General features: G+C 41.2%; 1 protein-coding gene across 5 annotated transcripts in view; it reads right to left on the bottom strand.

Moving 5' to 3' along the window:
- The window catches only part of lcor (ligand dependent nuclear receptor corepressor), a 92,154-nt gene that overhangs the window by 42,241 nt on the left and 36,319 nt on the right, over nucleotides 1-13,594 (bottom strand). For all 5 annotated transcript variants that reach the window (XM_088915378.1, XM_088915376.1, XM_088915377.1 and 2 more), the window contains exon 3: nucleotides 11,279-11,358. Coding sequence is in view for 4 of the 5 variants with exons in the window: in XM_088915376.1 (XP_088771502.1) it covers nucleotides 11,279-11,358 (80 nt within the window). In the remaining variant the exon portion in view is untranslated. The remainder of the gene's footprint in view (nucleotides 1-11,278; nucleotides 11,359-13,594) is intronic.

Here is a 13,594-nt window from a genome sequence, read left to right as displayed (position 1 = left end):
TTTGCCATGTCAGCAGTGGGCACTGCAAACCCTTTACTACTACTGAGACTCTGTAGCAAATGAAGTCTCTGTAGATATTTCTTCCATGAGACCAGAACAATGGGATCTGCAGTTTGATTCTATGCAAATTAACTCCCATATTCAGATACTCAATAAGACTGGGATCAGCATGAAATTCCCTCAGCCTTTTCCATGTTCTAGTCTTTCTCCTTCAGAGACCCGTCGAGTACGCATACATCAATGCTGAAGGAGGCAGCTCAGGAACATGACGAAGGGTAAATCGCCTGGCACTGATGGTATCCCTCTTGAAATGTGGATTACTGTTTGGCCCCAATTAATCTCCCTTCTGCTCAAAACTGATCAATACCTTAATTATATCCCTGATACTGAAAAGAACTCCCTCACTTTGTGAGAATTTTTGCCTCCAATTCTTTGATTTACTCTAATACCCAGCTATATGCTCTAGTGCCATTAATTGAGCTGGAGACGAATCTGGTCACATTATTTAAAGATGACAGGCACCGTTAAAGGACATCCTGTACTCTGATACCATTCTGACTTTTCAGCAATGGTGTTAAAATACTGGGTGCTACAGTTGTATGTAAAACGTTGGGCACGCCTGGCCAAATTATGTTTTGTTGATTTTCTAAGTGAAAGGAAGTTAACACAACCTCTGCAGCAAAAAAACTTAAACTTGACATATTTCTGCAAATTTTAATGCACAGTTACCATCTATTTTCTGAATTTAACAGATTGAAAAAAATAGTAAATGTAGCATGTGCAAAAGTTTGGGCACCCTATCAGTCAGTACTTAGTAACAAATCACAGCCTCCAAACGCTTCTTATAGCCAGCTAACAGTCTTTCTATTCTTGCTCTAGGAATTCCCCCCCACTCTTCCTTGCAGAATGCTTCAAGCTCAGAAATATTCTTAGGTCTTCTTGCATGCACTGCACGTTTGAGATCTACGCACAGATTATCAATAATATTCAAGTCTGGGGACTGTGAAGGCCATTCCAAAACCTTAATCTTTCATTTCTTGAAGTAGTTCATGGTTGATTTTGAGGTATGTTTTGGATTATCGTCTTGTTGTAATATCTAACCTTTTCAGCTTCAGTTTCTTCATTGACTGTGGGACATTCCAGGATTGGTCGATATTTACTAGAATCCATTCTTCTCTCTACCCACACAATATTTCCAGTCACTGGCTGCCACACAAGCCCAAAGCATAACAGATCCACACCCATGGTTAACGGTTGGTAACGTGTTCTTTTCTTCAAATGCTTCTCCTTTTATTCTACAAACGTACCTTTGGCGATTGTAGCCAAAGAGTTCAATTTTTACTTCATCTGTCTCTCAGCCTCTGGCTTACCTAAGTGTTGTGTTCCAAATTTCAGATGTTGACTTTTGTGATGAGATTCCACGTAAGGTTTCCTTCTGATGACTCTTCCATGCAGATCATGTTTGTGGAAGCAACGCTGCACACTAGACCAGTGCACCACTACTCCTGTGCCAGCTAAACCTTCCTGCAGGTCCTTTGCAGTAATATGGGGGTTTTGCTTTGTATTCCTGACAAGTCTACAAGCAGGCCTATCAGAGATTTTTCTTGGTTTTAGAGGAGCCCATGATTGTTGAGTGTAAGCACAACACCCTGAGAGGTTTGAAGACTCAGAATTTATTAAGCTCTGGAATTGTCATCACCTGACTTAGATTAAGGCCTAACAAGTCAATTAAGTTCCGAAAAAACACTAGTTGATCAGCTGGACTTTTGCACATGCCACATTTAAATGTTTTATTTTTTTTCCAATCTGTGAAATTTAACAAATAAACAGTAAGTGTGCATTAATATTTACAGAAATGTCAAGTTTAAGTCTGTTCACTGCAGGGGTTGTGTTAACTTCATTCCACTTAGAAAATCAACAAAACATGTCGTCATTTGGCCAGGGATGCTCAAACTTTTGCATACAACTTTACTTCTAGGAGTCAACTAACTTGTTTGCCCTGTGGCTGGAACCACTAACTCCAACTCCCTGTTGATCTAGCATTCCTAACCCTTCTGCAGTTAACAAGACCATTTTTCAACCCTCAATGGAAAGGACAGCTTTCCTCCAACTTTGCCTCCTTCACATGTTATCAGAAATGTCAACTATAAACATTTTTAAACTGCTCTGTAGTGTGCAGAGTTATTTTTAGTCCACACTTATGACAGTTTCCCCCAGTTTTGCCTTAGGCTGCCTTTCCTTCTTTACCACCAAGACTTGGCTGGCTCTTGTGTCTTTGTCCATTTTGGAAATGTGCCCAAATGACTGAAAACTCTTACATCCAGCTATTCCTGACTGTCGTTAACTTTTTTTAGATAGATCCTTTATTGATCCTGTAAGGGAAACTGCAGACATTGCAGTGCGTTTTTAGCAGTGTAGCCGTGAGAAATCTCCATTATAATTCGAGTTTTAGGCTTATACTGCAGCCTTATATACTCTCACCAGTCTTGTTTGGACTCATTATCACAGCTGCCAGGGCAACCTATGTCTTCTACAGCTTCAGTGCTCTTTCTATCCACTGTCAAGCTAGGTGGGCTGCCCAAAAATCAGCATTTGTGTTTTGTTTGCGGCAGCAACTTTCACATGAGCTGTATTATTCCTCCCCATGTCGTGTCCAGCAACACCACCTGCAAATTCAAGGCCAGACAGTCGTTCTGTTAACCCACTTCAGCACTACATTCATTTTCTCTGTTGCCCTTCTCATCGCCCGCTCAATGACTACCACAAGCACCCGGGAGGGAGAGAGCATACACAGGACACTGCAAGTGCAGCTGAAGTAATTACAAGATTCTCAGTAAAAGTATCTGCATCACTATATTGGTGATCATCGTAGCCCAGTGAGTTTTAGCTCGTCTGGCAGTCTTTTAATAAAACTTAAGTGCTATATTAATTACAGGAAAAAGTACAAGATTTTGGGTGGAAGAATAATCATTTCATGTGAACTAGTTTTAGCAGTCTGGTGGTTTAAATTCCTTCTCAGCCCTTAATGACTTAATGGAACTAAGAGGACAGGTCAAAAGGGCTTTTTCATGTCTTAGCAAGGTGCTTATTGAAAGGTGTCTCTAAAACCTGCAGGATTTTAGCGCACAATGATTGGCGTTACCTACTCCTGGGTTAACGGGTAGTCAACCTGCAGAGTAGTAGACTTTTTTTAAGCCATTTAGTAATTTCACAACAATTTACAGAAATTAAATGACTATGACAGACACTGAAACTGCAGAAACGCAACATGCATTTTACTGCAATCATTAACACTACAATTCTAAATGATTTAAAGTTAAAGTATGTGACAACAGAGGCAGGCACAGTTGTAGAAGACATGAAGGTCCCATTTTGAAACCCCTTGATGCCTCCCCAGCATGAGGTAAGAAAATGTGGTGATGCATGTTTGGCGATTACCTTGCATGTGCACATAAGATTGGGTATGTAAGGCTATTTGGGTCAAAAACAGAAATATGTTCAACTTAGACAGTAGCACTTTGAGAACTCTGCACCATCTACTGCACTGTCAGAGGCATTCCCTGGTGATCCGCACCTCAGTCCAGTGCTAAACCTGGGCAGCCATTCATTCCGATTCAAGTCCTTCCAAGAACAAGCAGTCCAAGACCTGACAGGACTGCTGCAGAATTCTGCCGATCAGGATCAAGCTGGTGCGAGCAAGGCAGGGTTTTCTTTGCTGTCCAATCACAGGCCAGCAAGGACGAGCTTTATCAATGTTGAACACATTAAACTGAACACTAAATTCAACTCTATAATTAAACACAAAGTTAAATATACCTTTTTTAAAGGGCTGTCCAACTATTAATCAAAAGAGTTTACTACCAACAGCCTAGATGTGCCAAATTTGGTTGACGAACTTTCTCCTCGAATTGCCTTTTTGTGTTTGTCTGAGTCAATATTGGCTTGCAAGTCAAGTACACCTTTATTTGCCACGGAGACAAAAGTACCAGGCTTACACACCAAACATTCAGCTTCCCAGTATTCTCTGCCACTTCGAAAACACAGACATTTATTTTTTAGTTCTGATGAGAAACAAAACAGGGAGCCTTCGAGGGAGTGTGCTTCTGCACTGCACAGACTCAGGAAAGACTCCGATATTGACGCCCAATTTCGCTCTCTCATGACAATCATACACATACAGGACGAAAACTGAAAGAAGTTAAGAAATTCTCTTTCCGTCTTTATAACTTGTTACTTATTCTTCATGGTGAAAATAATGGATTCGAAATCCCAGACACTTCTGGATATTTGAAAATTCCCCCGCAGACGGAGATATAAGGATCAAAATAGAGGACATGGCCGGGAAAATCCGGATGTATGGCAACCCTATGGGCCACCGACACTAGCTCTTCTGCTGACCCTGACACAGACAGCACTGCTAGCGTTGGCAAGCATCAGAAAATGGCTACAAGGCAGTACGATCCAAATTAACTAAGTGCTATTTTTATTGTGTGTGTGTGAGTGTGTGCACGCACGCGCTCGTGTTGGTCATTGAGATTTTCTGTGCTTCCTATGAGAAGATGACTGGTAGGTGGTACTTGGATGCTTTAGTTTGGTCAGGGGGTGGTACGTGGTCAAATGATACGTGGTATCTGATATCAGAACCTTCCACAACTCCATATGTTCAGATGTGCGGGAGACATCCTTCGTTTAGAGTTAAAAAAAAATAGTACTGCTGCCAGTTTAGCGTTTCTCCTTCAGCATAAGGTGTGATGTCTGGCAATTAGCTGGGAGCTGGGCCTGATGGATAAAAATAAGCTAGCTGTTAATTTGAAGTTATTATAAGAAGCAGCCAATCGTCTTGTCTTCTTTATAAAGACAATGACATGCTGAGACAAAACGAAATAATGTGCCAGTGGGATGGTGATTGAAAGCAATCATTTGTTTTGTGTTTTAAATATTACATGAAAATGCACATCCCTTACAGTCTATATAAAGTGCCATATGAAACTGTGTATCCAGGGAATTATTTTTTAGATATGAACAGGAATACAGATATTTTAACTGTAAATAACACTTAAAACTATTTTACTTTATACATTTTTTGCTTCACTGGGTGCTCAATCCATTTTGGGATGTTCAACGAAATGGAAAACAAAACTCTGGCAAAAAAAATTAAAGTGCGGTGCTCTTTTCCTCGTACAAAAGCAGGGAAATTCAAATAACGGTACATCAGATGCATGCATGCTTCTGTAATGAAGTTACAACATGGAGATGTACAATTGTTAAGCACAGGAAAAACCTCCTGAGCTTTATGACAGTTTTAATGATAAAAGTAACTGGCTGAGCAATGCCTACAGCACACGACCTGATAACGATATACCTGCGGCAGATGATTTTAAGGTTAAAAGTCTAATAACTGCATTATTCTCATACATGCCCCTAGTGTAGGCTTCGTGAAGCTTTCTGCCATCAAGTGCTAGAATTACTTAACTCCAGGGCTTCGGTGTCCTGAGTGCCAGAGGTCCAAACCTCAGAGGGACTTCTGCTGCTTGACAAGAAAACTGTCAATTTCTTGTGCACAGTCAGTTTAAGGTAGATACATGATGCACTGTTTTCATCTATGAGGCAGCTCCAGCTTTCAGTAGGTAATTTCGAACTAGCGCACACCAAGTGGCAGGTGGACAGTTTAATTATGGCACTTAACATTTTACAGACGATTACAGCCATCAAATCGCAAACCATGTGCAGTTTTGAAAACACCGCAAGTCACATGCTGTTTGTGTACACTTACAGGTCTACCATGCTTTTGTCAGGGAGGGGCTGAGGTACATCAGAGAACCCCCCCCCAGCTCCATTCTGCTGAATGTAAGCGAGTGAGAAATAAGGAACCACAGTGAACAAATAACTCGGAGCACATCGTCTCAGTATTTGAAAGCTAACGCTCTTGAAACAACTAAAAAAAAAACTGTTTCTCGCAGCATTATACATAATGAACATTTCTTTCTATTTGGGACATGAAAACCTTAAACTGCTGTCTGAGGCATGAGGACTATACCATTTACAAGCCTGGTGGGGATTTCAGGCAATGGCTTTCTACCTCAGTACGGCTGTATGGCAAAGCACAGTATAACCACAATGAATAATACTGGTTCCCACTGCAGAATCAAGCTGTTCCACACTCAGAAGTCTAAGCCAGGACACAAGAATGGAGCAGCTTGAAATCGAAAATCCCTTAAGTTTTTAAAGCACTCACAGAAAAAGCAACTTTGGTGTAATTTGGTTATAAGCAGTACGTTACCTAACCCAAGGTTTTCCTGCTTGTTTACAATGTAGAAATTTATGCTTACAATTATAACTGCATAATCCTTAACTGTTGTACAATTCTGGCATCAGACAGATGGCTTCAGGTGAAACTAAAAAACTTGAGAATACTTCGATATACACAGGAACGGACTTCTGTGAACATTGGAGCGTCCTTTATTCGGCCACTTGGACAAAAGGTCATCTTCTAACCAAGCAGGTCAAAGCAAAAATATCAATACAGTCAAGACTAATCAGCATCACTCTGAGTTCCCCTAGGCTATTTCCTGATATAAATTCAGTTTCTGCCCATTTTATCTGTGCAAGACCTAATAAATTACAACAAGCTAAAACTTTACGTACTACAAATGCTAGACATTATATTGGTGTACTACATAATGGGCATAAAAGGGTTTTCGAAACACTGTACACTGGCTTCTAAAGGAACAATGTGTATTTTAACAGCTGCATCAACATTTAATTCCACAAATTCCAGGCAAGCGCTGATCATGTTTAGCAAAAACCGCAGCAGCTGCCACAGGAGACAGAAAATAACCATTGTGCTAAGCGGGCCAATCACCCAACAAATTTGCTAAAAAAGCACAGTGATAGTCATTACAGCATCTGTTAAGTACAGTATCACCATCACAGGGGAAAAAAAAGCCCAGAACTGAAATCTCAGGCCCACAATTTAACAAATGCAGGGAAGGGTGCCCTTTCAAGAGAAATCCGTTGGCACAAAGCATTCAAAAACAGAAACTCAGAAATACCAAGAAAATGGTGAAATGCACTCCAACCAAAAGCTCCAATGTCCTTTTCAGAAGAGAAGAAAATCTGACCACAGTGAAATTTCAATCTTCCAATATTTCAATTTCTAAAACAAAAACTGAAAGCAATCTAAACCTTTTCAATTATACAACACGCTACCAAAATAACTGGACTATCAGATCTGGCACCACCTGTCTCAACTACTGTCAAGACCCCTCCAGGGTCCCATCACCTAAACAGAACAGCAGAAATTAAAAAAGGCCCGTTTTTGGACTAATAGTGAAGTTCTGATAAATGAACCAGTTATCAGAATGACAAATGAATGCTGTGAATGAAGGAGAGGGTAACATGAGTGACCTGGAGACTGAGGAGAAGATAAGGAGCATCGGTTTCAAAGTCCAAACAGCAGGGTGCCCGTTGAAAAAGAGGACACCTCTGTATAGCATGACAGCCTTGGCCCGTGAGAAGCTGACAAGTGTTCTGCTGGCAGAGCCGCTGGTTTGCCTGGTGGCCGGCGAGAGCCGCAGGGAGGGCCGTGTGGAGGCGTTTCTGGGCGGCCAGTGGGGGAGTGTCTATGATGACGGCTGGAATGACCTTTGTCTGTCTATATAGCTCAGCAATGAGAAAGGACTGATTTTGCCTTACGTTGGCTTTTACCAATCCCAGGGCAATAAATCAAGAAAAATTAGAAAACCGATTACACAGTACAGACATGGACATCACATTGTCTTCAGAGCAGTCAAAATGGACAGGCAACTAAAACATGAAGGCACAAGGAAGTGAAACGGTGAAACAAGCCAAATTAAAAAACAAAACTGAAAGTGCTAAGGTTTGTTGTAAAACAGCCATCAAAGAGATTATACAGATCACTGTCCATACATGTACTGTGTATTTCTAAGACAGTGCACACTCATCTAAATCATCAATGAACCACTGATCAAATGTTTTTGGTATCATTCATGAATGACCACGATACACAGATGTTAAAGCCCTAAATGGTGATCTCTGGACCTGTTCAATGTCCTGAATGAACACTACAGAAGAGAATCAAGGAAGCTCTGGAATGTGCAAAGGTGCGAGCACATTCGGCTGGCATACAGGTCTGGTGGTTTGAAGTGCACAACAGCAATGCCTCAGCCAGCACAGAAAAGGGAATGCTGTTGGTATCAACCTGGCAACATGAATGTTAGGGCACCACACTTATTTGCCATCACAGAACAAACTGACTGATCAACAAAAACCAGTCAACCACAGTTAACTTCAGAATAATTCATCGTGAATATGACTGTTTAAGAAATAGTTTAGTCAATTAACCAGTTTTCAGATAATCCCTTTAGCTCCAAGGTAGAGCAAAGCTAGCTTAGCGCCCTAACCAAACTCTTCTGCTCATCTCCTATAACTGTCAAATGTTTGTCACTCACATATTCTAATGTTTTCACTGCCGTCGCTACTTCAGCAACGTTGATGTGATCTACATAAACCGTTTACAGGTATGCAGGTTTCTTATTATGATTTATCAGTACTTTTTTTAAAAAACCATGATCGGACAGCAACACTAGCAGGAAGACCATGAAATGACACAAGTGAGGTACAGCACAAACCTCATTATTCTACCAGCTGTGGTCCAAGACATCCATCCACTATTCAAACCACTTTCTCCAATAAAGGCGCGCAGGTGAGCTGGAGGCTAATCCGACAAGCAACAGCCACAAGGTAGGACAGATCCTGGGCAGCCCATAACGGGACATAAAACAGGCAAACAGGCAAAATCCAGGGCCCATTTGCCCAGAAACCAATTAGACATACCAGTATGTCTTTGGACTGTGGGAGGAAACCAGAGCACCCAGAGGAAATTCAACACCGGGAGATCACACAAACTATACATGAAGATAGTGCCCCAGGAATTGAACCCTCTTAGTGTGCAAATTCCCGATATTTTAATTTTGGGAACAAAATATTCCAGATGGCGTTCCAGGAGATTTTTCTCTGGAACCATTTCGTCTGCTATAAATCCTAGAGTGCTTCCTATCCTTTTGGCTAAATCAGTGTAACAAAACATTTATAGTCGGTCATTAATTGTAGAAACTAATTTAACACTTGATCAATTTACATAAGCAAATCAAAGAAGCTCTAGGTCATTGCTTCGGTCTCTTTCTTCTCGAAGGCATTTAAGAGTAAATCCCACAGGAGGCAGTTCAAGGACATCCCCATCCCAATGGGATTAGTTATAAGGGAAAAAAACCCTGAAGTACAGAAGATCTCCCAATTTATGAACACCTTGGGAATGGAGGTTCCTCCTAACTCTGGAAAAAAAAAGGTTTACAATTACCAATTGATGCAATACTATGTTATTAGCTGGAATGGCTTTCGAGCTATTATCCGTAAAAAATTCCACTTGTAGCTGCAGAACAAGCATAGATCGCACTTCTTGCCTCCCTGTTAAGTAATCTATACCTCCCTTCATGCCTTGTACAAGACTTTTGTTAACAATATACCTGTACACTAGTGTCTTCAGTTTTACAATGAAACACCTTCACGCCACAGACCCTGCCTTAGTGTTTCAATATCCATAAGAAATTAAAAGGCCGGCCTACTTAAACATGCACTGCAAATAAATTCCCTTCTGTTTAAAATGACTTTTGGCCTCCTACAATCTAGCAGTAAGAACCAACTAGCTTTCCTAATAAAGTATCCTAACTCAAACCAGGTGCTACACAACTGGAGCTCCGGGTTCCACATGAATGTGACCCATCACCCCATAATAACGATGCTGGCTTCTGATGTGTCCATCATGTGACTGGCATGGGCACAGACAGAAGAGAAATACGCAAGAAAAGCAGACCAAGTGTGTGGGTAGTCTCTCTTTTCTTTAACAGAGAAGAACGCTGTTAAAGACCAGAGAAAACCAATCATAAGAGTGAGCAAAGAGGCAGGCAAGGACCAACAATGTAACACTGACCATACAGGCTCGATGAAGAACTGTCAGGACTACGGGAAGAGCCCTCATATTTAACTAGTGTGAGACATATGGTTATGCCAGGTCGCAGGCCTGTTAAATTGCCAGCCCGTTTCAGGGATTATATTGTAAAACGAAGTTAAACAAAAATGTACACAAAGTGTTTCAGTGGTTTCATTTTGTTTAATGATCTTACATCTAATACTTGTTTGTTCTAGTATTTGTTACTTGTTATAAAGTTTAGTTATGGTTTTATTTACTTAGAAACGTGGACGTTTCTTTTTCCACGGTGGGTCTAATGTGAGACATATTTGTGTTAACATGTTCAGTGTTCAGTATGTGGTAATTTGTTTGGTGTGAGTGAAGTTTTATTTAATCTCTGACCCAGGGAAAAGTGTTGAGGAGAGAGTGCAGGCTCGCGCTGTGTCCGTTATTCTTCTGGATTCTTTTTTTTCGTCTGGCTTGGTCGGCTAGTTTTTATCAATAAAGTTTGATAATCGGCCAGTGAAAGCTCTGTTGTCCTTCACATGAATGCCTGAAACACTATACCGAACCCAGGATTTTACACTAGTATAACAAACCCAGCCAATGCCTGATGACCAGCTATGCTGCCAGCACAATGTATGTAGTCATCTGGGAGGATCACTGGCAAGGACGTGATTATGCTCATCTAATACTACTGTTATTTGCATATTTAATGGATTTGGATAAAAGCATCTGTCAAATGAATAAATGTAAATGTAAGACTGGACATCTAATGCCAGCTTGTTCTCATTTAGAACCAGTGTGCAGTCAGGCAGACTGTATGGTGGAACACACAAGGTGCCTATGGTTCAGGAATGCAGTGGTGAGTGCGAGAGAAGCTGTGTGTGAAAAGGGATAATAACCATTTTTGACATTAGATATGCATTCTTTTTCAGCAACTGTTTTATCTGGGTTAGAGCCTTATCAAGCAAATTTAATCAAATGCCATTTCAGTTGCCTTGAAGCAAAGGAGCAAAGAACACCCACACGGCCACACAGACCATGCAAACTCCACATACAAGGGTCTCCAAGCAGGACTTATAGTCAGAACCCATGAGCTTTGAAGTAAAAGTGCCAACAACCATGCCTTACGTTAAAATATATGGGTTGCATAAGCCGTCACGTAAAAGGACTCAAAAGAAAACTTTTAGTCTTCCAAAGATTGAACCACCATATGGTGTCGGCCACTGAATGAAAATGCAAAGTAACAGCAAAAAGGAACACAGAAAGACATGAAGAGGAAGTTACCTTTACTTTTTCTCGTCTTAAGCAGCAGAAGAGACAATTTTCATCAAATGACCAATCTGATACGACTTCTGGTTCGCAATCTGTGGACCCAGCAAAACAAGAACATTTCAGACAAATTTCATCAAAATGCAGCCGAGTTCTGAGATTAAAGCAAGTACGACAAGACAACATTCAAGATGTGCGATCTCATTGCAAAAGATGAAGAGCAAAAGAAAAAAAATATCCAGCATCCACTATGCAGGTAAGAACAGGGTGTTGACTTACTGCTTCTAAAACAAGTAAAATATCCAAAAAACTGAAGAGCAGTGGACTTTGGATTCACTGTAGATAATCCCTCTGCAATAGCCTTGACAAGTAAACTACTGTATCTAATCAGCAATAAGGACGAGACTGAGTCCATAGGTCTCGAAGCACCTGCATACCACAAGAAAAATCAACCCACTGCAAAACTGTGGATTGGATTAACTACTCACTCCTGAACCCACAACAAACCCACCTGAGGGCAGGACAGATGCCCTCCACACGACTCAAGCTGAACACAGTGCATCTCCCGGGCACTATTTTAACACTTCAGCACACCTACACTGTGTGTGCGCGTGCTTTCCATCACCAAGCCTGGTTGCATTGAAATAATTGCAAAACAGTTGCATTCCTCCGGTGAAGGAAAACGCTCTCTGTTCTGGACTGGACTGGATTTCTGACAGCTGAAATAAGTGTAGAACAGGTATGTGGTCATGCTCGTTAGCTACATGCTTTTGAGCCTAGAAGAGACTGAAAACACTCCGCCTTTTCCTGGGAAGCCCTGTGTTCGTTGGCTCTCATGCCAACTCTTCCCGCTGCCGATTCTTACTCATGCCTTTATCTGCTAGTTTAGACTCGTGGTTTGTGTCTGCACTCAGTTCTTGGTTCAGTTTCAGAAATTCCTGACTTTAGGCACATAGTTTCTAACAACTTTTCTCCTCTACTTGCTTTGGACTCGGCTTTAAACAGGTGGTCAATTTACAATGAACGAACGAAAGGAGAGAATCAAAGCAACGTGTCAAAAAAATCATTTAGCCTGTGATTAAAAATTTGGCGGGAGCAAGAGCCAGAAGAGACACCCCCCACCCCCAGAACCCGAGCTGGGAACCACTGAGGAGAGCACATTGTGAAGGGAAGGCCACAAACATCCGATGCCTTAATAGGAACATCACGGAGGTCGCGATACCAATTAAGATGAGAAGCACTTTCTCGTATCATCCTGAAATCAAATCATTTCTGCTAAAAAAAGAAAGGGAGAAAAAAAAACCACTGTTGCCTGATGCAGACAGCTTCAATAAATTCATGTCAGGATTGTTGCCATGGCAGTCAGTTTCCTTCTAAAGCAGCGGAAGTCTCATTTCAATACACTGCGGGTGTTTAGACACCTTGAAACATTACGTGGCAGGTTTGTTTTATTAATTGCGCTAAAAAAGGTCTCAATCGCACTTTTAATACACCTACAATTCCCCAGTTCAGAAAAAGTACAGAAAACCCAGTTTCACACTTCAGACGTATTTTTGCAACTAGACAGAACAAGGATTAATTTACTCCTTTTGAATGCCTGGAAGAGAAATCCACAAATTAGTATATGCAACAGGTGACAAATGGGTACCTTAATATCGCAATGCTTAATTATCTGTGCACAGATGAAAACTACCTGTGAACAAGCTTAACCAAAGCAGTGCTGCTTTCTATGATCCTACGAATAAGACAAACTCCAGCACAGGAGTGATGCCTCAGTTCATTTACCACACTGGTACAGATGCAGCCATTCAAAGTGCGCGTCACAGACACGTACCGCAGGTGACGTCGCTCAGTATGACGCAAGATGACGCGTGGCACCGCAGTACGTGATTGGTTGACCGACAGGGGCACTCGTGGTCCGTTGGTCTGTCGTAGAAAGACTTACAGTAAAAACGTCTTTGCTGTGCCCGTTGTAGATATTGAATTTTACCACTGAAGGGAAATCTTAGTAGCTGAGCATAAAAAGAATAGGAGCATACTGTAACGCGTGTGAAGGCCATAAACGATATTAATTTTGGAACATAAACATACAGTATATACTGTAGCTGGTCTTGGTACTTTAAAGAAAAAAATACACACCAGTATTCCATTTCTCCCTAAACATTTTAAGCTTTGAAGTCTTTAACTAACATGATACCGGAGTCAACAAGCATACTTTTAGAATTTGATTAAAAGGGAATATAATATGGAATCGCGTATCTAAAGAATTTAATAACGGTATTCGTGTGCTGCGACAGGGCTGTGTAGGGCTTTTTCGCCTGCCTGTTCATG

This window comes from Atractosteus spatula, chromosome 5 (assembly GCF_055471065.1).
Source record: "Atractosteus spatula isolate fAtrSpa1 chromosome 5, fAtrSpa1.hap1, whole genome shotgun sequence".
Lineage (NCBI taxonomy): Eukaryota > Metazoa > Chordata > Actinopteri > Semionotiformes > Lepisosteidae > Atractosteus > Atractosteus spatula.
Note: the sequence above shows the minus strand (reverse complement) of the source record. Positions and strands in the feature narration are given on the sequence as shown.